The sequence below is a fragment of the Dicentrarchus labrax genome, unplaced genomic scaffold (genome assembly GCF_905237075.1).
Source record: "Dicentrarchus labrax unplaced genomic scaffold, dlabrax2021, whole genome shotgun sequence".
In the NCBI taxonomy this organism is placed as follows: Eukaryota; Metazoa; Chordata; class Actinopteri; family Moronidae; genus Dicentrarchus; species Dicentrarchus labrax.
This window is the reverse complement of record NW_026136721.1, coordinates 18,481,065-18,508,211: the sequence shown is the minus strand read 5'-3', so window position 1 is coordinate 18,508,211 and position 27,147 is coordinate 18,481,065. Positions and strand designations below refer to the sequence as shown.

General features: G+C 40.2%; 3 protein-coding genes and 1 long non-coding RNA gene across 5 annotated transcripts in view; 1 reads left to right on the top strand and 3 right to left on the bottom strand.

Moving 5' to 3' along the window:
• srp68 (signal recognition particle 68) overlaps positions 1-11,965 on the bottom strand; it is a 13,288-nt gene extending 1,323 nt beyond the window's left edge. Inside the window, exons 1-16 of the mRNA XM_051384083.1 lie at positions 11,805-11,965; positions 11,056-11,122; positions 10,378-10,491; positions 9,270-9,465; positions 8,980-9,062; positions 8,743-8,852; positions 8,565-8,644; positions 8,195-8,335; positions 3,721-3,819; positions 3,490-3,554; positions 2,784-2,937; positions 1,725-1,819; positions 1,390-1,519; positions 1,043-1,118; positions 885-937; positions 1-764 (exon numbers count right to left, since the gene is read on the bottom strand). The exon at positions 1-764 is cut by the window's left edge and continues 1,323 nt beyond it. Coding sequence (XP_051240043.1) covers positions 537-764; positions 885-937; positions 1,043-1,118; positions 1,390-1,519; positions 1,725-1,819; positions 2,784-2,937; positions 3,490-3,554; positions 3,721-3,819; positions 8,195-8,335; positions 8,565-8,644; positions 8,743-8,852; positions 8,980-9,062; positions 9,270-9,465; positions 10,378-10,491; positions 11,056-11,122; positions 11,805-11,892 — 1,779 coding nt within the window. The 5' untranslated portion in view covers positions 11,893-11,965 and the 3' untranslated portion in view covers positions 1-536. The remainder of the gene's footprint in view (positions 765-884; positions 938-1,042; positions 1,119-1,389; positions 1,520-1,724; positions 1,820-2,783; positions 2,938-3,489; positions 3,555-3,720; positions 3,820-8,194; positions 8,336-8,564; positions 8,645-8,742; positions 8,853-8,979; positions 9,063-9,269; positions 9,466-10,377; positions 10,492-11,055; positions 11,123-11,804) is intronic.
• LOC127354311 (uncharacterized) lies at positions 4,696-8,200 on the top strand. Its single transcript, XR_007881505.1, has 3 exons — positions 4,696-4,919; positions 5,066-5,196; positions 8,045-8,200. It is a non-coding gene; the product is annotated as an uncharacterized LOC127354311 (long non-coding RNA).
• Positions 11,966-12,424: 459 nt separating the features above from the next.
• polg2 (polymerase (DNA directed), gamma 2, accessory subunit) lies at positions 12,425-17,184 on the bottom strand. 2 transcript variants are annotated; one of them, XM_051384086.1, is made up of 8 exons: positions 16,315-17,183; positions 15,762-15,867; positions 15,032-15,137; positions 14,181-14,366; positions 13,427-13,564; positions 13,253-13,333; positions 12,934-13,034; positions 12,425-12,846 (listed from the first exon to the last, which is right to left on the bottom strand). In XM_051384086.1, the coding sequence occupies exons 1-8, from the start codon at positions 16,799-16,801 to the stop codon at positions 12,681-12,683; spliced, it is 1,371 nt and encodes a 456-aa protein (XP_051240046.1). In that variant the 5' UTR covers positions 16,802-17,183; the 3' UTR covers positions 12,425-12,680. The 2 variants fall into 2 exon arrangements, with proteins under 2 accessions (XP_051240046.1, XP_051240047.1); XM_051384087.1 differs by having other exon boundaries at positions 12,705-12,846; positions 13,257-13,333; positions 16,315-17,184.
• A 1,567-nt stretch (positions 17,185-18,751) lies between these two features.
• On the bottom strand, positions 18,752-27,065 carry LOC127354275 (probable ATP-dependent RNA helicase DDX5). The gene is made up of 13 exons (XM_051384082.1): positions 26,867-27,065; positions 25,305-25,485; positions 25,121-25,217; positions 24,840-24,973; positions 24,298-24,363; positions 23,568-23,709; positions 23,179-23,339; positions 22,722-22,894; positions 22,320-22,430; positions 22,167-22,228; positions 22,002-22,061; positions 20,329-20,550; positions 18,752-19,584 (listed from the first exon to the last, which is right to left on the bottom strand). Exons 1-13 carry the CDS (start codon positions 26,905-26,907, stop codon positions 19,127-19,129), a joined length of 1,908 nt encoding a protein of 635 aa, XP_051240042.1. The 5' UTR covers positions 26,908-27,065; the 3' UTR covers positions 18,752-19,126.
• Positions 27,066-27,147: the final 82 nt, after the last annotated feature.

The following is a 27,147-nucleotide window of genomic DNA, read 5'->3' as shown; positions in this document are numbered from 1 at the left end:
TTGAAGTCAAAGTATGCGCCAAAACAAAACTGCACTTTGTCAATTTCATGTTAAAGAAACAATGCTGAAAACAGCTCGCACATAAAGAAAAAAAATGAGAAAATTACATGAAGGCGCTTACATAACACTGAAATACAAATAACTATGGGTGCCTGAGTGGCTTAGTTTACTCTGACAGGATTGTGAGATTAACAACATGACTGTACTTCTCAAGACCACAGAGACACCTCCATAGCTCAAATGAAGGAGGGAGCCTGTATGCTAGAAACACACAGCCTGATGTTATTATTTAAAGGTGGCAGGTGGACTTGGGTCATATTGCTACTTGAAACTGATTAAATTACTTCTCAATAATCTATCCTGCCTTCTTCAAAACGGCACACTGCACCCATCTTGCACACACACAAAAAAAAAGAAGAAATTAAACATAAAAGTAACTGAAATTATTCTAATGAACAACTGACCCAAGTCTGGTTGCTTGTGGTAAACTCAGGGCCTTGTGGCTCTCTCATGGAGACCAGAACCCGAGGATTTATTTAGCTGCCAAAGCCAAAGATGCCCTTGATGTAGCCGGTGAGACCGCCCTTGCCCTTCTGTTCCACCTTGTCATCCAGGGGTGGGAAGGCCACGTGGTTGAGAGCAAGGTCAAAGAACAGGGGCTTGCAGGGGATTGGCTGGAAATCAGGAGGGAACTGAACCAGATTGGGCTGTTTTCCTACGAGGGTGGGGTCGAGGCGGAAAGTCTCCAGGCGGTTGCAGAGTGGCTGCGTGAAAGAGGAAGAAGTTAAAAAGTGAGTATCAGCTCTGAGTCTACAATAAATTTCCCCTTGAGGGTTAACTTTTATCATATTGGTGTGGCGTGTCTCTTGATTTTGTCCTCTTACCGTGTTGTCTTTCACCTGTTGCTGAGAGGGAACTTCAGCAGTCTCATCAGTGTCTGAAACACAAACATTGCCTCAGGGTTGTACACAGAGTGAGGCAGAACAGAACAGGACTAAATAAATAAGCTGACTAAACCTTCAGTTCCAAAAGGTGCTCTCACCTAAAATGGCAGCAGCTTGAAGGGAGTATTTTTCAGCGTTGACCTCAGCAATGAGCTCCTGAACGTCAGGGAGATCCTGCAGCAACCAGAGAAACGACAGTGAAGTTTCTGGTCGAGAACAGATGTTGGTGAACTGTCACTGTTCCTTTATGTGTGGTGTGTTTATGTCAACAGGTGTGTACGGAGACCTTTTCAAGATGGATTGGAAATTAAATTATGTGCTATTGAGAAATTCCCAGCCCTAATGTGTGTGCCTGTCAACGTGTGCACTCATGAGAGAAAGAAAAATGCATGCTGGGTAGTCTCATTTTTAAATCGTGGCATTTGTGTGTTTTTAAATGACAAACCTTGAGGCTGTTGTTGAAGCTCTTGGCCTTAGACTGGACCTCCTTGGCGTATTTCAGAACCCTCTCATACAGCACCAGCGCCTCGCTCCACTTCTTCACCAGCACATACGACTGGGCTATGAAGAAACATCTGAGAGGGGAACGGAGGAAAGACCCACATCAACAACACATGAGTATGTATTCATGTATAGAAAGTATATGTATGGAACAATATACACAAGGGTTTTATTATTTGAAGTAAGATGAAAAGGGACAATTTTTCAGCTGAACATTTGAATCGTAGTCATATTTTTGATTATGGTGCAGGTAAAGCATTCAAACCAAAAATGTCTGACCTATAGGCCTTGTAGACCAGGGTCTTGAGGGACACCTCCTTCTGGAAGGTGTGGTCATCCTCCAGACCCTGCAGGGTTGAGAGCTCAGCCAGGCTCTGGAGAGACGGACAAACAAGTTTACGGAGGTGAGATAGATAGAAAGATAGTGAGTTACAATGTGAGAAGGAACTGACAGAGACTAACAAACAAGACTAAGTACACATTCCTTCACTGTTAACAACACAGATCAAACAACTCATCACACACAGAAACTGGCAATGAAAAACCAATTGTTGACCATACTAACTGAAATACAGGCTGCTATTATGAACTGTGAGAAAATAAAGCAGTGACTTTATTATTTTATCATGAGATTAAAAAGTACACATTTCTAACTTTATTTTTTAAACTTCTTCATAGATACAGAACCTCATTATAGGGCTGCTCCCTAATAGTCCACTTAACCATCAGTCGCTAAGAAGAGTCTTAGTCCACACACTTGTGCAGACAAACAAAAACAGCGTCAAACTCAGTTTGATCGGGATGAAAGTATCAGGGGATTGTTGCAACACAGACCTTTTCTCTTGTAACACAGGGAGTCACTTACTGGCTTGCTGTTGCATGCTAACTGTAGTAGCTGCTGCCACTAGCTAGATAGCGGTCTTATTAGTCTGTACCCAGACTGGGAGCTTAAAGGACAGGGTGAGTTACTTAACGGGAAAATACAGCGGTTTCAGGCAGCGACAGGATAGGCATTAATTTGTAAGTAACTGTGAACATTATATATCATCCATCGTATCGATAAGTTTGTAAGTGTTTGTTCCAGTGAAGTTGGAAGTTAACTATTCCATGTTTTGAACAATGAGACTTGTGTGATGTTACACTGTTAAAATAAATGTTCAGTCTCCTTTCTGGTTGCTCTGACACAGAATCGATACCACTTTTTTTATTATCATTTAACAGGCGGCTGCTGAAATCTATACATTTAAATAATTAATATCATGCTACAACTAGGAAAATATTTAGTAGGGAGGAGACCTATTAAAAAGATCACAATGTGTTTGACATCTGGACATTTACCTGCAGGATGATGTCATAGAGGCGGATGAGGTCCTGTGGACGGGGTCCTCTCTTGTTCTCGTCGGCTTCGGGTTCCTTCAGTTTAGCCTGCAGAGTATGGGCCATGCTCTCATTCCTCTTCACCAGCGTACACAGCTTGATGTAGGTCAGGTAACTGGGAGAGGAGACCAGCCGCACATTTATTATTCACTAATCGAAGGGATAAACGTAAGCAACAAAACTGGATATGTTACTGTATCACAGACTACATTACTTGTATTCTCTATTTTTGGGAATTATCATTTTTGCATCACAAACTTAATTTTCACTCAAAAAAATATTCAAATAATTGATACATTTTTGGGGTCTGTACCAAATAAATCTGGAGAAAGTTTTGTTGGCCAGGTAATCTCTGCAGCACTAAAATACTTTTATCGTTTGTCCAACATTTTACCTTTATAAAAATATTGCGATTGGCCATATTGTGTTTTTGATAATATTTCAATTAAATTGTGCAGCCCTAGTTTACAAAACAAGGAATCTGGAAAGGCCACTTTTCAAAGCATACTTTGATCTTTTATCTCTGATTTTACAGACACAACGATTAATTGAGAAAACAACTGGCAGATAAATCAATGATGAATTGTTAGTTGCAGCTGCAGACTATGATTGCCTGGCCTTGACAAGCACATGTAAATGTCTTGACTGAACTCTGTTTGTAGTGTACCTGTGCAAGAACTGCAGGTTGGACACCTTTCCACTGTCAGCATCAGAGCCCCTGTCTCGTTGCTTCTGCAAAGAAAAGCAATATTTAGAAAAAAATAAAGTTTTTTACATTCTCGTTTTAAGGTCACGTGTTGCAACTGTTAGAAACCTGTAACTCCAACTAATGACTTGGTCCCATTGGCAACCATCTAGACCATAAATAAAAACTCTGTGACGTTCTGGTGTGTCTTACCGCCTCACTCTTGAGTTCCTCTCTCACAGCCTGGATGGTGTCTCTGCACTCTGCCAGCAGGGTCTCATACAGATGCTCTTTGGTCTCCTCGTTGGATGCCTGTACAAAAGGAACATTAATGATTATCTATAGTGAACTATGATGACAATTTCTAAAGGCAACATTTAAAGTCCCAAATTTAAAATCTATAAACCGGATTAGGATCATTATAAACAAGTATATAATATATATCATAAGTGGAGTCGTTCATGCTCCTGTTTTTCAGGGGAGTGGGTGGGTGACGTTGCAGTTTGTGATTGCTTTAACGCACTTTAGAAACATTACTTGGAGAAAAGAGTTTTTATTACATGTTTAACAAAATATTTATTTCACATTCAAATGCTCTTCAAACAAACCAAAACTACAACAGAACACTGTATGTCTGTATCAGTGCTGATAATAATCCACATATGGTTTAATAAAATTCATGGTACAACTAATACTCTATTTGGAGCCCAGGTGCTACTGTAGTACAGATTAATAAAAAAAGATATTAGAATTGCATTACCCAGAATCTTTTACCTCACCTTTAAGGAAGAAAACGAAACCATGAAACTATGTCAAAATGTTTCACGCCAAGAGGAATTTGAGAAGGGATGATTTGAGTTTAAAGGGCTCTGTGTAAACTTGAGGAGGGAACATTTAAGATCTGTAGCCTGTAGAAATGTACAGGCTCCAGTGTTGTCCCCTATATTGAGTGGATACACCAAATATATATCTTAAAAAGGAAAAAGAGTAAACAAAGAAAATGTAGACACATTGGCCTTTGAACTCACATAACAACAGTCACGTTCCACCTGATTAAAGCTACACCTGCACTAATAAAAACCAATCATGCAAACACAAATATTTCAACAGTTCAAAAGTTGCAGAAGTTTGACACAAAGAGTAACAGTTTAAGCAGGTATGTAACTGTGGCTAACTGGGGGAGAGACGCAGGTATGTCGCCGGGCAGGCTGCTAATGCATTCCTTCACACACACAACTCATCAGCAATCAGACACTCTGGAGTTTCAGGGCTCAAATCTTTGTGAATGACAGGATTGTTCCTCACCTCATCATTCTTTCATCGACACTCTCACACAATAGGGCTGGTTACTTAATACACTCAGGCAGCCACAGCACACATCATGTTCAGTTCAGATTGCAGTAAATGGGAATGTAAGTAATAAAAGTGATTAACGCCTAATGAATGTTGATACATTACGTTAACTTGTTCTCTGTATTTGACTCATCCTACGTGTTAGGAGCAGGGGGCAGCCACTGTACAGAGAATTATCCTGACATGCATGATTTTGATTGTGTAGTTTCCTCCAGGTTTACCGGTGTCCCCCACCGACACTGGGAAAACATGCAAACTCCACATGCAAAGGCTCGGTCCCAGCCAGGATTGGATCCCAGGACCTTCTTGCTGTGCGGCAACAGTGCTAACCATGAGGTGACTGAACAGTATGATATTAGGGCTGGGTATTGTTAAGAACCTCACAATTCGATTCGATATTGATTTAAATGCTTCGATATCAATTCAGTAATAAGTAAATTACACAAATAATTCATTAGAGTACCTGTTGATAATTTTAAAAGGTTTGGGACGGCGACTTCCGTCATGTGTTTGCGTGTTGGTATGGCGTAACGTGGTTCCAGTGTGGATACCATCTTCTTACAACCCCTGCTTTCCACGACACTGTACGGTCATAGGTCCTTACATATGACGACGGCCACAGACTCCGTTATCTTCTGTGCACGGGCAGAATTTGGCAGCAGTTTGCAAAATCTGTTGAGTTGCGTCTGTTTCGAATCCACAGGCTGGTTTAACACTGCTGCTAACTGCTTCGGTTGCCATGTTGTTGTTGTGTGGTCGAGTGCGGCCTCTGTCCGTACAACGCAAATCACACACAGATGTTGCTCACTGTGCCCCCATTGGTCAGAGGCTTGAATCGATTCAGAGGATTTAATGAATCGATATTGAATTGGGAAAAAATATATTGCAATGCACTGATGAATCGATATTTTTACCCACCCATATATGATATAGTATCATTTTTGTTTTAAACTTATGTTTAAGTCTTTAAACACTGTTGTGAATGATATTATTGTCACATGTTCACCTTTCAAGAGCCGAAAAACTCTTAGGAAGCGACACAGTGGAAGAATGTTACGAGAAAATTCCTCGCCGTGATGAGGCTGCTCTCGTACACCCACAGCGCTGATGATATTTAGTGCCATACACTCATGCCAACACCCTGGCAACGCCTAGCAAGACTGGCTCAACCTGTCGAGCCTCTTTTGGTTGTTCAGAGGGAGGGCTAGATGGATAAACCATGAGAAGAGTCGTTGTTAATGGAGCTCCTCTGCTGGGACTGAAGTATGGCCCAAAAGAACATTTCCTGTCCCCAGAGGCAAAGAGTTGGGGACCAGGTGCAACACACAGGGAAGCTCAAGGTGCGACATACTCTAACTTTCTATTGAGTAATCAAAAGAGAAGTGGCACCTTGTTAATTTTGTAATATTTACTCCATCACTCGCCAATATAGTTGATGACAATGTCATTTTATTATGCAGGCCTTACAATATTAAGAAAAAACAACTGATGATTATTGTCAGCTTCAATGTGGCTTCCCACCATTGACAGTACATATTATGGACAGAGCTTCTGGGTCTGAAAAGTGAAGCAGATGCTGAAGTGTCTTAAAACCTGCATTCAATGTAAAGGCCAGCAGGGGGCGCTCCATTGGCTGCAATAACACAGCAATCCCATTCACTTTAATGGAGAATGAGCAAACTTCTCACTTCACTTATGAGCTCAGTAAACAGTTTCCTGTTGACTTTAGGGTCTTAGTCGCTAGTTTAACATCTTCAACACATTATGATGTTAATTTAGTAAATTATGATCTAATTTAGAGTAAAATAGCCACGCCCTAACACATACGTGGCTACCATGACTTCGACAGGTCACTCTCAGTGAGTCTGTCTAGCGCAGTGCACAAAACTCAGATCAAACTGTCAAACTAGGCAGTGCTGATCAGATATGAAGCTAGATTCTGTTACTGCGTTGACTATTTCTCACTTAAAATCTTGTCACAAACATATATCAGTGTGCTGTTTATCTGTAATACGAGATTTTGTGTGACCAGGCAAGCCGCCACTGTTTCCTGCAAGGGATGAGTTACTCCAAAAACCGATGGGTGACGTCACGATATATTCACGCTTGCTTCCCACATAGGCAGTCATCAAGACTGTTAGCTTAACAATGGAGTGTAACACTACAGTTGAGTCCTGAATGGATCCATTTGAAACTGAAAGGTGTTTAGAGATAATAATACTAATCTGTCCACAGAGACCTGCTGGGTGTAGTCCTGTATTCATGTGTGGGCTGAAATGCCCAGAATGCAGTCGTGCGATGATAGAGGCAGCATGCCAGAGACCTGAGTGGCTGTGGGTGTGATAGGTGTGTCTATAGGGTGTGCTGAGCCTTTGTGCGAAAGAAAGGAGGAGTGGTGGAGCTGTGGTGGTCAAGAGGAGATATGCGACACTGTAAAGATGAGTGCGCCACCTACTGCAAGTTTAAGGAGCTGCATGGACACTTGCTCTGCTCAAAGTAGGACTTCATTTAATTAAATCAAATAATTTAAAGCCATGTCACTCTTGCTGAGTGTAATTGACCTTAAGAGCAGAAGGGAATGCACACTGGGAGAGTAGTTATGGACATCGGGTAGCACATGTCATTATGAGGAATCAGGGTCTTAACCACTTTAAAATAGTACTATATTTACAAACATCCCGTTCAAATCGGACATTCGAGCACAGTGACAAAGTCGTCATTGTGCATTTTCTGATTGAGCACAACAAAGAAAATACTGCCATCAGTGCTGGAGTAGATCTATGATTTGTAATGGTCGCATTGGTTTGCCTTCTGATGTGACATGAGCTGATGACTGTGGCTAAATAGGTAAGAATGAAGCTTTGTGAATTGTGTGGCAAAAATAAAATAATTAATTGACAGTAAAGGCATACAGGAAATGTGAGGAGAGAATGACTGACACGCAACAACGGTCTCCAGCTGGACTCTGGAAACTGGGAAGGTTGCGTTTACATCAGTGTTTAGGCACAGAGAGTGGAAGCTTTAATGGTTCTGTATGCCATCTGTAGAGGCTGACGTACAAATGTCTGCTGGTGCGTTTGGTCCACACAATCGTACATTTTGGGCAGCATACAGACATGGGCACAAATTTACATCAGCCATGTGTTTTATTATATTATATATTAAGATCTGCTTTCTTTTTAAGGGCTTTGGAGGGGGTGTGACATGCAACAAAGGGCCATGAGTTGGAATTGAACCTGGGCTGTGAGGACTGAGCTCTGATAAATAGCTACCAGGGTGCCTCAAGCAGTTTGTTTTTACACCATACAAAAAGGAGAAACTAAGAACTACTGACCTGAGCGATCGCAGCCTCATTGTCTGCCAGACCCAACAGGAAAATGCGGGCCTTGTCGATCTTGACGGGCACCGTCCGCCCTCGCCACTCCACCTCACTCATGGTGGCTGCCTGCCTGGTCCTTGCCTGAGTGATCAGGGCCTGAGGAGAGAAGAAATAAAAAACTTGATCCACAAGAGCAAAGATGTCTTTGATTTCACTCAATCATGCTTTAAATTCTCTTCATATTTACACACAAATATGCTCTGCGTACTTTTTGAAAACAAATTTTAGGAGTGTCCCATCCCTAATATGACCTTAGCCATCACCACCAATAAATGAAAAGTGACTGATGACACAATAATCCAATGTCCAACTGCTGTATGTTCACCTCTAGTTTCTCAGCCATCATGCCTCCTCCTCCACCAGTCAGTCTCATCTGCATCAAGTCATTGATGGCGTTCTGGTCACCTGCAATCAGACGGGAAAAGAAGTTACAAGTGTGTTCACTTGTAATGGAAATGTGCAGTTTGTGAACAAACCCCCTCCCATGTGTATGTGTTACTCACCTATGTTGTATGCACAGTAGCGGATGTTGGGTGAAATCTCATCCACACGCTGGCGATACAGAACTGCCAGTTCCTCAGTGAACGCACTGGCCAGCTTCTCATAGATGGTCCTGATAAAACAAAAATGGGGTTGTTTTATAATTACCAGCAGTCATACAAATGCATACATGATAACAACACATCCAATTACTGCACTGTGCCAATGTATCAGGAAACTGTAGTGATGTTCAAACGCACTTGCACTTGTTGAAAGCCTCCATGGCACGCTTCCACTCCTGCAGCTCAAACTCCACCATACCAGTCAGGTATGCAGTGTAGGCCTGAAATAAAGTACAGTAGTATTATTTGTGGCTGCTGTAAGAACACTTAATAATAAATTCTATGCATCAACACAATGTGCAAATTTGCCACATACAGAGTAAAAAGTGGTACAGAGCTGGTTGAGTATACGTTTGGGCCTTTGACTCTCATAGTACATGTATACCCCTTATTCTATATCAGGTTAAAGGTGTCTCCGTTCTGTGTACCTGCGCCTCAAGTTTGGTCTTGGCGTCGACGCGGGGGCTCTCGCAGAGCTTCTCCAGCTTCTCGCTGTGCTTGGCAGCCTTGCGCAGTCGTGCCATCAGGTGGAAACGCTTACGTGGCTCTGTATTGGCCTCCTGCTTCAGCTGCATGGCGTAACTCCACGCTCGCTCTGCCTCCATCAAAACCAGCAACAGATACCTGAGAAAGAGAGCTTGTTGCATCAGTTGTTTAGAATATTTTACACAATTGTTACCACTATTTTGTACCCAGCTGATCAGGGCTGGTTTTGTTTTATGTGGTGTTTTTTTTATTTCTTGGGGGGCTTTTATTGCCTTTATTGATAGTAACAGCTGAAGATAGACAGGAAAGGGGGAAAGAGAGAGGGGATGACACGCAGCAAAGGGCCGCAGGTCGGATTCAAACCGTTATGTGGTGTTTAATGTAAAGTAAAATTGTGGCGCCTTTTTGTAGTTTGGTGGCGTTTTAAGCTAGTATCTTTAGGCTAACAGGACTGCTATATTAGCTCATTTGAGGCAACTCTGTCGGTCTTAAGGAGCAGTTATCACAATGGAGCTAGCACAGTATCAATAAATGCAGCATTTGTGTATTTACAGTATCCACAACATACAATATTAAAGCTGCATATGTGAGACAAAAAATACTGTTTAAAAATGTATTTTGTTAAATCTAGTTACTAATAGCACTCTATCAGAGATTGTCACTAAGCTAAAAAGGTGTTAAAAGGTGATATTTCATGACTATAAATTGTGATTGATTTTCAATCAGGTTAAAATTACATGATTTTAGTTTAATTAAATATGGTAAGGTTATAGTACAATAAGCCTGTCTGTTTCTATCTGTAGCTCTTACACATTATGAACCATCAATTAAAGAGTAGACTATCATTCAGCCGGGGATGAATATATTCACTGCAAGGTCTGGGCCGATTCTTTGGTTTTCTTTGTACCAAACCTCATGCAGACTCTTGTCTTATGTCGATAACAATACACCACTACATTTTGGGAGGAAGAAGGAAATCTTAACATCTGATTATCCCGCTTCAAACATGCTCCGAACATGAATATCCAGCTCAGACAATCGATTCCTCACCTGCTGTCAGAAACAATTTCAACAGTTATCTTCTTCCCAATGTACTTGTGTCGGTTGCCCATCTTGAAGCCAAGAGTCTTGCGCAGGCGACGCAGTCTGCGGGAGCAGTAGCCCCTGGACACAGTTACACAAAGATGGTTACATTACATAGATTAATAATGAGTACAGGTACATTTTCATCTTGGTTTCTCACAGCAGACATTAGCACACAGTCAAGTCATTTTCACCAATCTAGTTGCAGTGTTTTCTTTGGAGAACTATTATCATAAATCATCTAAGGAACATCTGCTATTCTGCTTCTAGATTTGTTTTTGGAGCCACTTTGAGACATATTTATTACGAGTGACAATGATCAGTGTAAAATACATTTAGTGGCCACTGTTTTTTAAAATGTACAGCCCTACAATCTAAAGCAGATTTTGTCCACACTGTCAGAGAGGTGTTAATTCAAGTACGTGTATATTACTGAGGCTGTAGTTACTGGTGGTGATATATATATATATATATATATTTATTGAGAGGTTTATAATATTCTGCCCCCCTCTTGTATGTAAATACAGCAGACATTACCTTATATGGTAGGAAGGTAGCATTCATGAAACAGACTGTACAGGTGTGTCTAATAAAGTATTGTACCCCAGCCCAGTCTTATGTGAACCCTATGGCAGCATTGGTTACCTGTATCTCTGGTAGTCTCCATGTCTGAGGCCATGTTGCTGCTGGGACTCCTTGATTATTTGCAGAACTGTAATTGAAGGTTAAGGCACAATCTGATGTACAGGAGAACATCTGTCATTAACATCCAGGTGCTCACAACCTGATGTACAGGAGAACATCTGTCATTAACATCCAGCTGCTCACAATCTGATGTACAGGAGAACATCTGTCATTAACATCCAGGTGCTCACAACCTGATGTACAGGAGAACATCTGTCATTAACATCCAGCTGCTCACAACCTGATGTACAGGAGAACATCTGTCATTAACATCACCAGGTGCTCACAACCTGATGTAAGGCATCTGTCATTAACATCCAGCTGCTCACAACCTGATGTACAGGAGAACATCTGTCATTAACATCCAGCTGCTCACAACCTGATGTACAGGAGAACATCTGTCATTAACATCCAGCTGTCACTGTGTCAGTGTTGTGTTAGCAGTCGATGTCTGACTGCAGTGACTGCTGCTGACAACAGAACAAACCATCACGTTTATAAAACCACACATTAACGAACATTATTAGTTGATAGATAAATGAGTTTCCCACTGACAGCCTGCCCCGCTGTGACACGTCGCCTAACGACGCTAGCTAACGTTAGCCTCCAACCGGGCTAGCTGCGGAGCTAACGTTAGCCCCGGAGCCTCGCGCACATCCGTTGGAGCACAAACATAACCGCCGGTACACATCTCGCGCTGTGAAGGATACTTTCCAGTCCAATGTTTCCATCCGGTGAATTCTTCTTGTTTTCGTCCATGGAGGAAACTTTTGTTTCGTTTTGCTTGTCTGCGGCCATCTCTAAATGCTAACAGCTAAGCGGCACACACACACACGCACACACACGCGCATGCTCAGTCAGAAGTAGAACCAGTGACGACAGGGTGGGAGGGGCAACGCTACACACAAATCTCGCGAGACTTGGTGTGTATCAATATATTGCAAACCTTTGAAGGTCCTCATGAGCAACTTAAAATTCAATACATAATGGCATAAAAAGTGTATAATATATATATATATAATATCACAGATATTACTGAGGAACTATCTGCCGAGTTCTAGTGGGATTACAAATGCATATTTTACTTAAGTCCCTGTTGTTCACAGTTTGGCCATATTTATTTAGCCATATGATCAAAAGCTCTAGATCAGCATCAGCTACAACTGGACTCTGAGGTGAGATTGTCTTCCAGAGTCAATATTAATCTTTGAACCTCAGTATTGACTCACTCACTCATTCACTAAGTGTCATCAGTAGTCAACTAATTCACAACAGCTGAAATGGAGCAAAATAACTATTTTTGCTGAATAAATAAATAAAATATCAAAGAGACATTCTGTATATTTTATTAGAAAGTGAGTCACAGCAAACATTTATCCAAGTCCTCCTGCAATGTAAATACAACTCTGTTCAATTCAACCCAGATCAGATGCAGTAAAAACACGAGGATGAGCCATCCACCGAGGAAGTACCGAGAGGAGGTATTAGAATGAGTTACATACAATTTGACACTGAGCACATCCCCTTCACAAATTTTGACCAGTGACAAAAATAGTTCCTTTTAGTTTCACAAGTACAGACTCTATTCAGACGTTGTCGGCAGCAGAAATGTATCTGGAGACAAAGTTCTTGAGCTCAGAGATGTGCATGGTCTCTTTGATGGTGGTGTCTCTGCTGCGGACTTGAAGGAGGCCGCTCTCCAGTGTGTTCTCACTGATGATCGCAGTGAAGAGCACTCCCATCTCATCATACCTAAAAATGCACCGACACAGAGACGCACATCAGCAAGAGAAACGCTGCAGAAAGAACTGCCTTTGCTTTCATAACAAGATACTTTACTTTGCAGTCAGCTGCTCCACTGATGTTGCTTGAGTGTCGAGATACCCAGGCCACGCAGAGATCTCAGCCTCCATAAACTCCTGCAGCAGCCCTTCACAAACCTACAAGATAATGAAATACTCATTAATCTGGTTTGACTAATGCCAACACAGTGAAGTTCAATTAAGTACGTTAGTGCTGATTCTATCACAGTCACTTAAAAGATCCTTCTCACCCAGCACTTGACACACCCTTTAGACGTGGATTCACAAAGATTTAATCAAGATGAAAAAAAATCTATTAATCATTGGTGTCTCCTGTTAATACATGTTTTTCTTACCTGCCTCATCTCCATAGTAGCTCCTCTGTCAACGTCTAAAGCCACTTTGACTGGAGCCAACACTGGATGCAACTTCAGAACCTGAAATCAACAGTGAACCAAAACTCAGTGAGAGATTTACAATCACAACACAAAGGAGGGAAATGTCTAAGCTAACAGTTTGGGGGCCATCACCTGTCTCTGCTGCAGCTTCTGCTTGCCGTCTACATTCTTGAGCTGCAGGAGTGAGTTGGATAGAAAGGCCATCACACCACGGTCCATGTTTCCGGTTAGAGAGACAACGTGAGGAACTGTCTTCCGACCATTTCGACACTGAAAGACAATGAACACTGCTTGTGAACACACTGAAGAAAGGAAGCAATAGTGGTGAAGAGCTACTTGTGTTTCTTATTATAAGATAGTTTTACCACAATGGAAGACATTTAGCACAAAGCACGCACAATACCAGAAACCGGAAAATGAAGCAGCTAAATGGAATTCAGCCATCATTCATTTTATTATTCCTGTGATTTTTGACCTGTGTCAAAAAGGCCTAAAGGGGAAACTTATTATTTCATTGTTCTGCCCTAGTTTACACCAACAGAATTAAAAGACAAGAATCAGAAAAAAAATCTTTATTGTCCACCACAAGTTCAAACAAAACAGTACAAAGCGGTAAAAACAGTTTGTTTTGTCACTGGAACAACTTTACTATATACTAGAGTGTTTAAATGACTCAATGAACCTAGAGTAATTAACCTTAAAGCTTAAAATAGAAAGCACACACACACACACACACACACACACACACACACACACACACACACACACACACACACACACACACACACACACACACACACACACACACACACACACACACACAGACAGACAGACAGACAGACAGACAGACAGACACACACACACACACACACACACACACACTGACCTGTAGTGTGGAATGGGCTCCTTTGTGTGTGTGCAGCAGCTCGGTGTTTCCTCTGCTCCACAGCATCTCCAGGGGCTCCTGACCCCATGGGAAGCTATAGACGATCCTCACGCCACGGGAAGCCGCCGCCTCGAGTTCCTCCTCCGGAACGTCACTACTGCTGAAGTCTGATGGAGACAGGGCAAACTGGAAAGACATAGGTTGACTTGATGTAACTTAAGTCATCTTGATGTAGTAACAGGTTAGAGATACACTCCCCAAATCTCCTCCCTGCTCAATGTGGAATTTCTTAAAGGAGGATCAGGGAGTATATCTTTAAGATAAATTAGATATTTAGATCTCTTCAGACTGGACTTAAATGCTTATTTAATGTAAGAAGCCCATAAAAACCAATAGACCATATCACTTTTTTGTGCTCCAGCACTTCAGAATATTGGCGTGATATAAAGAATTTACTGTAAAACTACCTTGTGATTATAAATATACTGGAATCCAAGCAATACATGATAATATATCTTTTTTAATTTGAGTAATTATTTAGATCTGTTCAGCTTGAATGCAGTGAGACATTTCCTCTGAAATACTTATATTCAACAGGAACAGAATTCCTTGTGTAGAAATATATCTGACACACATTCCCACCTTCAGTCTCAAGCTGTTTGGAAACTGAAGAAGAAAAAAGTACATTTATATAAATACAGGTTGTTAATATTCTAGGAATTCTACTGCAAAACAGATTTTTATGTCAATGTTTTTGTTTTTCAAAAGTCTTCTCACCACGTTCTCTTTGACTGTTGACCCAAAAAATCAGTTAAATGAGCGAACAGGGAAACACTGCCTCATAAACTCACTTTCCTCCACCACTTCAGTCTCTGTCGCGTCCAGTGATCCAGCCACTGGGAAGAGGTACGAGGAGAGCAGAACCACACCAGAGACGTCTGGGTGACCTCAGCTGAGCTGGCAGAAAATGATTAATTCTTAATAAATCAAACTTACAGTAGCACCACACAAATGTGTTTTATAACTGTATTTAAATAGCACTATTCTGTTATGAAATACAACAATGCTCTTTTTTTAAGCACAGACATTAAGTACCTTGAAATCCGGACCAGTCTGCCCTCTAGTGGTTAAATAATGAACAGTGTACAACAATATAAATGCAAACAATTATTGACATCATATCCATCGAAACTGTTATGAACACAAGGGCCTGCTGACTGTAAGCTATGTGCTACAGTCAAGTCTATAATAAAGTGAAATGTTTTTGTTTGCAAAGTGCAATAAGAAAAACATTAATCTATCAAAACATATGTTACTTGTTCATACTGACATACTTTCTCATAGGATTAGCAGTCATTGAGTTGATCATACTGCTCCCACGGTCAGAACAGAGGGTGGAAAAGGTAAAAACATTAAGTCAACAAACTTTTTCATATAACATACTGGTGGATTTAATATAAACTCATCAAGCAAAACGTACGTGTCCTCGTCCCACAATCTCCTCTGGAAAATTTGTAAGAATGAACACAAGTATACTTCTATACACCCACAGACAGACAGACAGACAGGATGAAGCCTCACCAAACAGAGCCATCTGAGGGCTGGAAACACAGTCCGGTCTCAGCCAGGCCGAAGGGCAGCTTCCTGTTTACGAGCTCCAATGAGGGGACAAACTCCTCCAAGGCTCCTGAGAACAAACCAGACGTTCTGTTCTGATGTTTTACTCCAACAGAGGAGACGGTTAACAAACCTTTGTTCTCCCTTGATCAAAATCTGACTGGTACAATATTTGGTTCTCATCCTATTTATTTATTTTTTTACTCATTGGATGTGGAGGACTTTCTTCCCCTGAATTGAGGCTTTCATGTAGAATTTCTTCTGAGGATTGGTACAAATCCCAGCTCCTCTGCAGACTGTTAAAGCCCCAATCTTAACCACTATGATCCTGAATTAAGATACTTGACTGTTGGAGCTTGAACTGGGATTGACTCAACAAGAAAGTCAATTAAAAACTACCAGTTATTACTGGATGGTCTATGTTGCCATCACCTAGCTGCACAGACCAAACTTTACACTATTATAACCATTATACAGTCTAAGAGTGCAAATATGACTCTATATTGCAGCACTGTACCTTGGAGGAGGTCTGTCCTCACAGGTGAAGACCTCTGTAGGAGCATTTGTACCTTCTGGACGAGCTGCTCCCTGCTCAGTTCTTGCTGTTCAAGAATTTGTTTTACATGTTCAGACTCCACAATCCTCAGTCCACCTGTAGCTGTGTCCTTCCTGCTGCTCAGAGTGTTTATCCCAAACACCTGAGATTTGGACCTGGTCACAGAGTGCCACCACTGCTCCAGCAGGTTCTTCTTCAGCTCCATACCCAGAGGTCCATAACTGCAGCTCCTCCCACGCTGAAACAGCTCTGAGGTGGTCTGACCAGGTGAGATGTAGTATCTGTTCGCACACAGCTCTAATAAAGCCCTGAGCGGATCCAGATCCTCGCTCTGTGCGCTGCTGCTGTATCTCCTGGTGTGCTGCAGAGCCAGGGTCATGCAGCACTGAGGGGTCTTTGATTGGGACAGACGCCCCGATAGGACGTCTCTGACACAGTGAGTGAACATGAGGCCTGAGAGAAGAGACACTCTGCTGAAGATTGTCTGTTAACAGTGGTGAATCCTCATTTTACGGTCCAAATACACATTAAACGCTCATGTAAAACAAACAAAGTACGTGAAGATATGCGTGATATCTGCGTTAATCCCGCACAAACTCAGTGAGGTGATTACTTTATCCTCCGTCTGCTGAGCTAACACTACGTAGCCACCGCGGATGCTAGTGCCCGTTGGTGCATTATTATATAATATTAATATATTATATAATAATGCACGAGTCTGTCGGTTGTTTACCACATTAATATTAAACAATAACCGTTGGGAAAAAGTTTGAAACTCATGGCTACATGTGATAACCGACCCGAAATCGGAACTGGTAGCTTTACATCCGGGTTACTTTATGTCACGTGGTGCACTCAGCGTCCTTACCATCGGCATTATATTATATTATAATATATTATATTATATTACAGTATATTATATTATATTATAAAATATAATATAATATATTATAATATTATTATAATATAATATAATATATTATATTACAGTATATTATATTATATTATAAAATATAATATAATATATTATATTATAATATATTATATTACAGTATATTATATTATAATATATTATATATTATAATATATTATATATTATAATATAATATAATATACTGTAATATAATATAATATATTGTAATATATTATATTATATTATAATATATTATAATATATTACAGTATATTATATTATAAAATATAATATAATATATTATAATATTATTATAATATAATATATTATATTACAGTATATTATATTATAAAATATAATATAATATATTATAATATTATTATAATATAATATATTATATTACAGTATATTATATTATAATATATTATATATTATAATATAATATAATATACTGTAATATAATATAATATATTGTAATATATTCTATTCTATTATATTACAGTATATTATATTATAATATATTATATTACAGTATATTATATTATATTATGATATATTACAGTATATTATATAACAAAATGTAAATTCTCCTGTTTTCTGTTACTCATTACTTTTAAACATATATATATATTATTATAATAATATCAGTAACAAAGTTATAAATATTTTTTATTTTTATTTTGTCAGCAAAATTCTTTATTCATAAATAATAAAATGTTGGGTCACAACCTTTTTTCTGATTGGACTCATTTAATCCAGTTTTCTCATTGTTAAACTCTCATGTCAGATGGTTTGCTTTTCTTCTAATATCTGTTCTTATTAATCTATTTTGAGTTGTATTCTTTTATTTATTGATGTGATGATTGTGTATTTTTAAAATCTTTTGAACCCTTAATTTTTAATATTTGCATATTATTTGTGTAGTTATCAACATATTGTATTATGTTGTGTTCTTATTTGTGGCTGACCAAATTTGTAAATTGTTGAATTAAGTCTCTTAACTTTCATGTTTTGTTATTTATTTAACATTCAATTGTGTATGCTGTTTAATAATATTATTACTTTTACCCAAATACTGTTGCTTTTCATGTTTATACAAAAGGAAGAACTGAATAAAATCTTCCTTGTTGGATCAGTACCTTTTAAAGATATTGAGTCTAAAGAAATACTGCAATCATCGTACACTAAAGGGTATGTGAACCGTAGAAAAAGAGTTAGTAACACACCAAAATACTACACCTACTACCTCCCTGAACAAAGGGAAAAACTTGATATGCTCCAAAAACATGGGGCCGGGACATCCAGAGGTTGTGAAAAAAAACCATTTTGTTTCTTACAAGTCAGCTCAATATTAATAGGTATGTATTAAGTGTGGCAATCTACCTTCTAAGGCACATTAAAACTAAAAGGCTCCTAATTCAGGTCCTAATGAAAAACTGAGGTCTTAATATTCTTCCAACCCAAACTTCCCACACAGACAACAACATCCCATTTTCTTATTTTTATTTAAAAGGGCCACACGCACCCTTTTTATATCTTCATAACATCACTTTAAACATACCACAAACTGAAAACACTGCATTACCTAGTAAAAATAAATTACTGAGGAATGTTACAAAAAAAACAGTCAAGGAAAAGTGCAGCAATCAAAGTTGCACTATAGGAGACGCGTCTATGACTCCATTTAATGCTCTGGGTTTAGTGAATAATTCCAACCCTGCTGTAAGCAAAACAAAGTTAAACAGTACAAAGGATAATAATAATAATAATAACAATAATAATAATCATCATCATCATACTGTAAGATTTCAAGACTAAACAAAAAATCATGTTGGTTCCATATATTGTGCGTATATCATATCTACTGTGGGAAGGGTGGTGGCATGGGGTAGGGCACCATTGGTGGTGGGGGTGGTGGCTGCTGGGCCTGTGGTGGTGGCGGCTGAGAGCTGAATGGGAACGGCGGGTGGTTCATGCCATTCTGAGCGGCCCTCTGCATGGCCCCGAACTGAGGGGGGCCCTGGAAGTTTTGGTTACCAAAGGCACCCACCTGGTTTGCTGGAGCACCAAAATTACCCTGTCCATTGCTGTTGCTGTAATTGTTGTTGCCATAACTACCACTAGAGCTACCACTGTTACCTCCATAGCTGCCACCATTTTGGGCCTTATTGCCACCAAAGGCACTTTTCGGCCCACCGCCAAACCCTCTATCACCGTCCCTGTCCCTGTAGCTACTACCGCCAAAGTTGCTCCTCCCGCCCCCAGAATACCTATCCCGACGGTCATCCTTGTAGCCACCTCTTCCCCCCCTTCCACGACCTGGAGGAGAAGTACACAGGACAGGGACAAAAAGAGAGAGAGAGAGAGCGAGAGAGACTATTAATACACTGAACCCATAACAACATGTCAACAATACTAGTAGTATTAGTAAATAATAACCAGAGATGCTAATAAGATAAGTAAAGCCCCTTTCACACATGTAATTAGTAACATGCTTCATTCATCTGTTAAAGTGATGACTTGAGTGTCTGTCACATGGATGTTATATTTTTCATGTCAATTGGTTTGCTTTTCTTCTGTTCTTATTTATATATTTTGAGTTTTATTGTTTAATTCATTGATGTGATGATTATATGCATTCATTTTTGTTGTTTTGTTTTTTTTAACCCTTTATTTTTAATACATGTATATTATTTTGGTTATCAGCGCTCTTGTATTATGATGTGTTATTTATGCCTGACCAAATTTGTAAATTGTCTTTGTTGAATGAAGTCTCCTAATTTAGATGTTTTATATTTTTGTTTATTGAAATGTTTAATTGCCATCCAATATTTATGTTATGAGGTTCATGTCTGAAAGGGACTTTGACAGGTCAAAGATGATATCATTTTATCCAAAACATCTACGTTGCAAGTTCCTAATAAGAGACATAACAATATGAATCAGTAACACTTAAACACATACTAAAGTCAAGCCTAAGACTGAATTCTCTACTAAAAAGATACACTGCATCTTCCCTGAATACCATTGTGGTTATTAATGTAAACAAGTATCGGGTTTTACCTCCTCTGTCCTCTGCCATCTGGATGAGTTTGGGGTTAATGGCCTGGTTGGCCTCGCGGAGCACAGAGATCAGGTCACTGGCTTGTTTCATGTTGTTGGGGGTGAAGAAGGTGTAGGCAGTGCCCGTTTTTTGACTTCGGGCTGTGCGTCCAATGCGGTGGATATAATCCTCGGAGGAGTTAGGGTAGTCATAATTGATGACAAATTTCACATCCTCCACATCTGTGAAAGTGTTGCAGTGTGGCAAAACAAAACATGGAGGCCACACAGGATTTTGCACACCACAACAGCCAGATCAAAGGGAAAAGTTAGCAGCTGTGAAGGCTGAGGGAAGAAATTGGTCATTAGGCTGTGGAGGAAACGTGTTAAAACAGCATAAGATTGTGTACATATCTACTCCATGGGAATACTACTGTGGGAAGAGAGAAACGATGCACACTCCAATTGCTTACCATAATCATAAAGACCCAAAAGACATTCACTCTCCCTTTTGTTAACCAAGGGAGAAAAAAAAATGGATTTAAGTCTTACCATAAAGGAGTATGCATTCACTAGTCCTTTCCCAAGGCAGCGAAATCCCCCACAAATTGTCAAGTGACATCCAGGAGCTTCTACGCAGTTGGGCCACGATATGCACTGGGGCCTCCTCATGTGCCAATATAGGACCATTCATTGGTACATTTTTGCAGGTCCGTTTTTCCCAGTACACTCTCAAAAAAAGCTTGATATTAAAGGCCGCACTGCACGTCTTGCCAAGACGAAATAGACCAAGTACTAATTTGAACAGGGGCAAAAATGAAAAAGGCCCACACATTGAACCCTGTGGGACCCCTCACCGAGCACAGAACAATTCCCCCCCCCCCCCCTTCATCAGTCTCATCAAGGCAAGATCTTCCAAGAAGCCAGTGTTCACTTGAGAAAATGTCTCTCGTTGGCAGGTCTCGACATGACTATAAAACGCAGGCGAGGGAGGAACTTTGGTTTGAGCTGTCTCACTCTTTCTCCTCTGACTAGATGTTCCCACTACCCCCTAAACACATGTGCCAGGTCTCATTAATTTTCAGAGACAAATAAAAGATTTCAAACTGCTCTCTCCATTTTCAAGAAATCCAGCACTTTGACGGGAAAAGAAAACAACTGAAAGCTTAGACAGGCTCACAAGCACTCATGCTATGTGATACAAGCTCCGAAAGGTAACAATTGTTCCAAATCTCAAACAAGTGACTTGCAATACAGCGCTCTCTAACACAACAGCATGCAAGGCAAAAGTCACAACATCAAGCATTTCTTTTTTTTCTTTTTTTCGTTTGAGTTGGAAACAGCTGGATGGCATTTGTCAGGTGAAATCCATGGACAGAGAACAGATGTGTGTGTATTTCAACAACATATCAGAGAGAAAGGCTTAGCCACACAGCCTTTTGAAGATCACTGGCACACAAGAGCTTTCACCTCTCTAGGCCCACTGGGTGGCAAGCCAGTTGAGCACTTCCAATATGTCATCCTTCTCCCTCTCGAGGCCTGGGACTGTCATGCCTAGCGCCTGCCACAAAGACTCCACCTTAAGGTGAGAAAAACTCAGAAAATGCATAGAAAAGTTAAAGAAAGCAAAACCACTTTCTTTAAAATAAGTGTAACACTGATAAGAAAGTGGTGCTCATCAATGGCATACTGACCTAACCCACGGGAGGCCACATCTGTAGCGATGAGGATTGGAGCTTTGCCATATCTGAACTCTGATGGGAGAGTATTTAATTCAATTACAGTGCAGCATGCAACAATGATTCTCAATTACATATATTTTTTAAAACACATTTGCAATACAATTTATCAAATCTCACCATTAAGAACCCAGTCCCTCTCCTGCTGGCTCTTGTCTCCGTGAATTCCCATTGCTGGCCACCTGAGACAGACAGATTGAACAAGTAGAGCGATGAAAGAACAGTTATCATTCACCATAGCCTATTACACCAGACAGAAGAGGAGTTCCTTACCCATCTCTTCTCATCCTCCTGGTGAGCTCATCACAACGCCTTTTGGTCTCCACAAAAATAATGGTCTTGTTCTCCTTTTCGCTCATTATCTCCTCCAGTAAACGGATCAGTCTGACAAAGAAGAGACAAAAGAAGATTGAGACAAAATTTAGTTAAAGTTAGTTGGAACAGACATTATGTTTCTACTGGCTGATTAAAGTACTGTTACATATTGAGTTGAATTGAAATATAAAAGTGACACTGACGTAAGTACAGTAAAGGACTGATTTAAAATTAATTGATTAAATAATTGGTTGTTTAACTACTTTCCTATTCAAACAAGGTTTTGAGAGGCAGGCATAACTGGAACCTGTATGGCCAAGCTGATTGATACTAATAATGGAGTAGAAGTCATCTACTCACTTGTCCTCCTTCTCCATGTCATTGCAAACATCAACTATCTGCAGGATGTTGTGGTTAGCACTGAGCTGCAGTGCGCCGATGTTGATCTGGACGTAGTCCTTCAGGAAGTCCTCAGCCAGCTGGCGAACTTCCTTGGGCCAGGTGGCACTCCACATCAGGGTCTGACGGTCTGGCTGGTAAAGACAAAAAGTATTTAACCGCTAATCTGGGTGAGCTATGAAGTATGATTATTGTTGCAGATTGGACAACTTACTTGGTATGAATTCCTCTCTCTAGAGCATTTTTGTATCTTGCCAACAAAGTCTTTATTTCATTTTGGTTTTAGGCTAAATGTTTCCCACAACAGCTGGGTAGTAGTAATGGTTGTGGTGTGACAATTTATTTTACTCTGAGATTATCTCAATAATAAATAATAATTTCAACTGTCTGCCAAGTTAAAGAAAATAACATAACTTACCCGAATTTGTTCCACTATTTTGCGGATCTGAGGTTCAAATCCCATGTCCAGCATGCGGTCAGCTTCATCCAGCACCAGATAGGTGCAACGACGCAAATTAGTCTTCCCACACTCCAGGAAGTCAATAAGACGACCTGGGGTAGCAATGCAAATCTCAACACCTTAAAGAAGAAAAAAGAAGAAGAAGAAGAAGAAGAAGAAGAAGAAGAAAAAGAAGAAGAAAACTGTTAAAAATGCAAAACTAAAACCAAACTGTTACTTACTACTTACTACAACATAATTTAACACTAAAACAATTCAAACCTAAATTGTACAACAAATACCTAATAGCAAAGAAGAGTGAGATGAATTGAGTACAATTTACAGAGAGAGTAACAAAGTAAGCATACCCCTCTCAAGATCCCTGATTTGGGGTCCTTTAGGCGCACCACCATAGATGCAGGTGGTCTTGAGACGGGAGGCCCTGCCGTATTCAGCAGCCACTTGTTGCACCTGCTGAGCCAGCTCACGGGTTGGCGCCAGCACCAAGCACTGAAGAAAGATGGATACATTTTTCATATTTCTTAGCGTACTGCATCCTTCACACACACACACACACACATATCCTGGGCAGTTACAGCAACTTTTGGGTTTATCCATTCATGTAGGACAATCTTTAGACAGGGTCAAATAACTTCACCACAATCAAGAAAGAAGGATCCCTGCGGAGCAGGACCACAACATCCCCATTTAACTTGCTCAGCCATGGCATGTCAAGCTGTGATTATAAGCAATTTATCTGCCCCCTCACAAATGGGGGTAATCTTGCTGATACCACAATATTATGGTACTGCTTGGACAACTTTTCACACACTTGTTTTTGCAGCTGGGTGAAATACAAGACATACACAAACTTAACGCACAAAAAATACCAGGTTCACTGGTTTCTTATTTGTTTGGCACACCAGACTGAGGGTTCAGCAGCTGCTTAGTCATATACAGAGCAATACTTCATCTGGGCCTTTAGTTACAATAATGTGATAGCTTAAAAGTAATTCCCCATTCTTCATGAATAGTACTAAATTTGGATAGACACAACAGACTCTCACACTAGAATAATATATTTTCTAGCATACTTACAATAGGTCCATCTCCATGCTCCAAGAATGGCTGATGTTGGATGTGCACAATTGCAGGCAGAAGGTACTAAAAAAAAAAAAAAAAAAAAGGAAAATAAACTCACAGTACACAGGAGTATATCAGTGTTCTTAGCTGACGAGTGTTAACATAGTTTCAAGTTAAAACATTCTTTTCTTAAATGGCTATTTTTCACGTCAACTGTTTAATCTTGAGCCAATCCCTCTGTGCAACAGTGTAAAGGACCTAGTCCAACTGAGAGGTAGAGAAGATTGCTTCTGGAAGAACCCTATAATGGTACAACACATCAATATAACTGCATAAATAATATATGGCCTTAATCCACTTAAGAGTACAGCACCTTGCCAGAACTGCCATGCCCCCAGATCTAGTATCAAGCAGGTTTCTTTTCTAATTTAAGTACTCCAAAAGTTGTTTTAGGACTTAACAAACTTGGGAAGCATGGGGGAAAACAGATTTATCTCACATAGGTGCTGGGTAGAGAGGGTTTGAAAACAATCATAATTGGAAAATACTTCACTTACTGCAAGGGTTTTCCCAGACCCAGTTTGAGCAATGCCAACCATGTCTTTGCCACTCAGGGCAACTGGCCACCCCTGAGACTGAATCGGAGTTGGTTCAGTCCAGTTCTGTTTGCCAATAACATCCATGACGTAGCCTGAAGAAGTAAGATATGCAAGTTAATTCATTAAACATCAAAACTTCTGACAATGACCCCGTATGTTGACACATTTGACATATTTCAGCCAATAGGCAAAGGACTACTCAAGGTTATTTATGCGGTGGAGCATGAAATTGTACTCACTTGGAAATGCAGCTTCATGGAATTTTACAATTGGTTTGGGGCAATCTCTGCCTTTGACTGTCACTTCTTTGGTTCTCCGGTACTGTTCAACCTCTTGCTGGAATTTGGAGAGGACATTTTAATAAATTACCATTACACATAAAACATACATATAAAGCAGCAGGAAAAGAGAAGAGGGTCTTACAAGTGGTCTGCGAGTGGCATCTGGATGTTCCTGGTAGAAGTTCTTCTGAAACTTTGGAAGCTCGTCGAGGTTCCAGTGCTTCTTTCGCAGCCTCTCGCCAGGATTGCCAAACTTCCCTGGAGGAGGTCCGCCGCGATTGCCTCCTCCACCACCACCAAAACGAGGGGGTCCTCCACCATACCTTAAGTAAAAGAGAGGGGAACACACAACATGATGCACTGCCAGAGGTGTTACTTATTAAAGGGGGCCCTCCACTGGTTTCTGACAGAGATTGATTAACTAGTTGTGAGCCAGCCTGTAAAAATAATAGTTAAGTTTAACCTAATGCAAAACTATGCATCATTAGGGGTAAAAAATGTTTAACGCTAAACTGCCTTTTGTTGTCTCAGTACCCTGTGCAATGACAATAAAGTTGAATGTAATCTAATCTCATAGTGATGTCATCAGGGTCATCTCAGCATGGCCTTGGTTTGACAGACGGAAAAATGCTACTGCATAATAGAACGTGTTGGGTTCAGTGACTGTCCATCTCTCGTCACTTCCCCAACTTCATGTACATAAAATACAATATTAAATCATTAGAGTGCTCGTATAAACACTGCCTTGCAAACTACATACAGACTTGTCTGTATTAATGTCCTCTCTTCCCTGTTTATTAACACCACACAAAGAAACTGCACAAAAAAAAGGTGAAGGGGGCTTTAAATTTGTGAAAAAGCTTTGAAAGAGTTTAATCTAACGTTACATTTGTAGAAGAACACAATCTTCCCAACAGATCAACTTAATAACCTAGAGGCAAAACTTGTTACTGAATTGAGATTTGTGCGCTTTAACTGCTTTACAAACACTACGCATCTCTGGCGTCCAGAACAACTTTTATTAACAACAGCTACTAATTGTTAACCCCAGGCCTGTTTAGACACAACCAATGGATATATATATATATATATATATATATATATATATATATATATATATATATATATATATATATATGTGTGTGTGTATGTACACACACAACAATGTACTGATAACTGAATGCTGCCGTACGCGTCTGTACCGTACAGACATTAACCTGAATTCAGGTTGACGTGACCTGCTTACATACGGCAAACCGGAACATTACGGTACGACTTATTCTATGTGACACTATTAATGGGAAAAAAAGAGTTGTTAAAAATAAATTGGGCCTCTGCGACACAAATTTTGGTTTCAGATGTGCAATCTGCAAGAAGAGACACCGCTGCGTCACATGTCCATAACGAACCGAGCGACCTGCCACCGACACACAGCCGTTAGCTGCCATTTTACCTCCACTCGGAAACTGAGAATATTACACTTAAACGGCAACACAGGGACGCTTCACGGCATTTAATCGTTATGTTTATTTATTTATTTACATTTTGACACGCCTGTGGTCAAATAACAACGAGTGGCGACATACAGCACCGACACAGCGGTGTTGTTTTGAGGAGACAGCAATGACAGCTCTGCCGCTAGCGACCGTAATGCTAAGCCGTTGATCTCCGCTAACGTCCAGAAACAGCTGACAGCGGACTCACCCTCTGTCTCTGCCTCGGTCTCTGTCGGAAAATCCAGGCATTGTGTTACAGACTACTGCGGCAAAACGGACTTCGTCTGAAACCCTTTTAGCCGGCCTACAAAACAGAAGACTGATCTAAGAGCTAAAGTCGGAACAGGGAAAACAAAAAGAAAATGCCGGCAGACAAAAGTCTGTCTGGAGGGACGGATGTGACGTCAGATGAGGCGGGCGGATAACATTGTATCAATGCGCATACAGTGTCACCTGGTACTATTTTATTTCCGCATATTATTTGATATT

Excerpts from the sequence above, each read along its gene's own strand:
- polg2 (XM_051384086.1), bottom strand. The coding sequence starts at position 16,801 with ATGTTCACTCACTGTGTCAGAGACGTCCTATCGGGGCGTCTGTCCCAA. Across the intron at positions 13,565-14,180 it reads GAGCCCATTCCACACTACAG|TGTCGAAATGGTCGGAAGAC; the intron begins GTCAGTGTGTGT and ends ATTGTCTTTCAG. Across the intron at positions 12,847-12,933 it reads GTGGAGCAGCTGACTGCAAA|GTATGATGAGATGGGAGTGC; the intron begins GTAAAGTATCTT and ends GTGCATTTTTAG.
- LOC127354275 (XM_051384082.1), bottom strand. The coding sequence starts at position 26,907 with ATGCCTGGATTTTCCGACAGAGACCGAGGCAGAGACAGAGG. Across the intron at positions 23,710-24,297 it reads AGCATGGAGATGGACCTATT|TGCTTGGTGCTGGCGCCAAC; the intron begins GTAAGTATGCTA and ends ATCTTTCTTCAG. Across the intron at positions 22,431-22,721 it reads GACATGGAGAAGGAGGACAA|ACTGATCCGTTTACTGGAGG; the intron begins GTGAGTAGATGA and ends CTTCTTTGTCAG.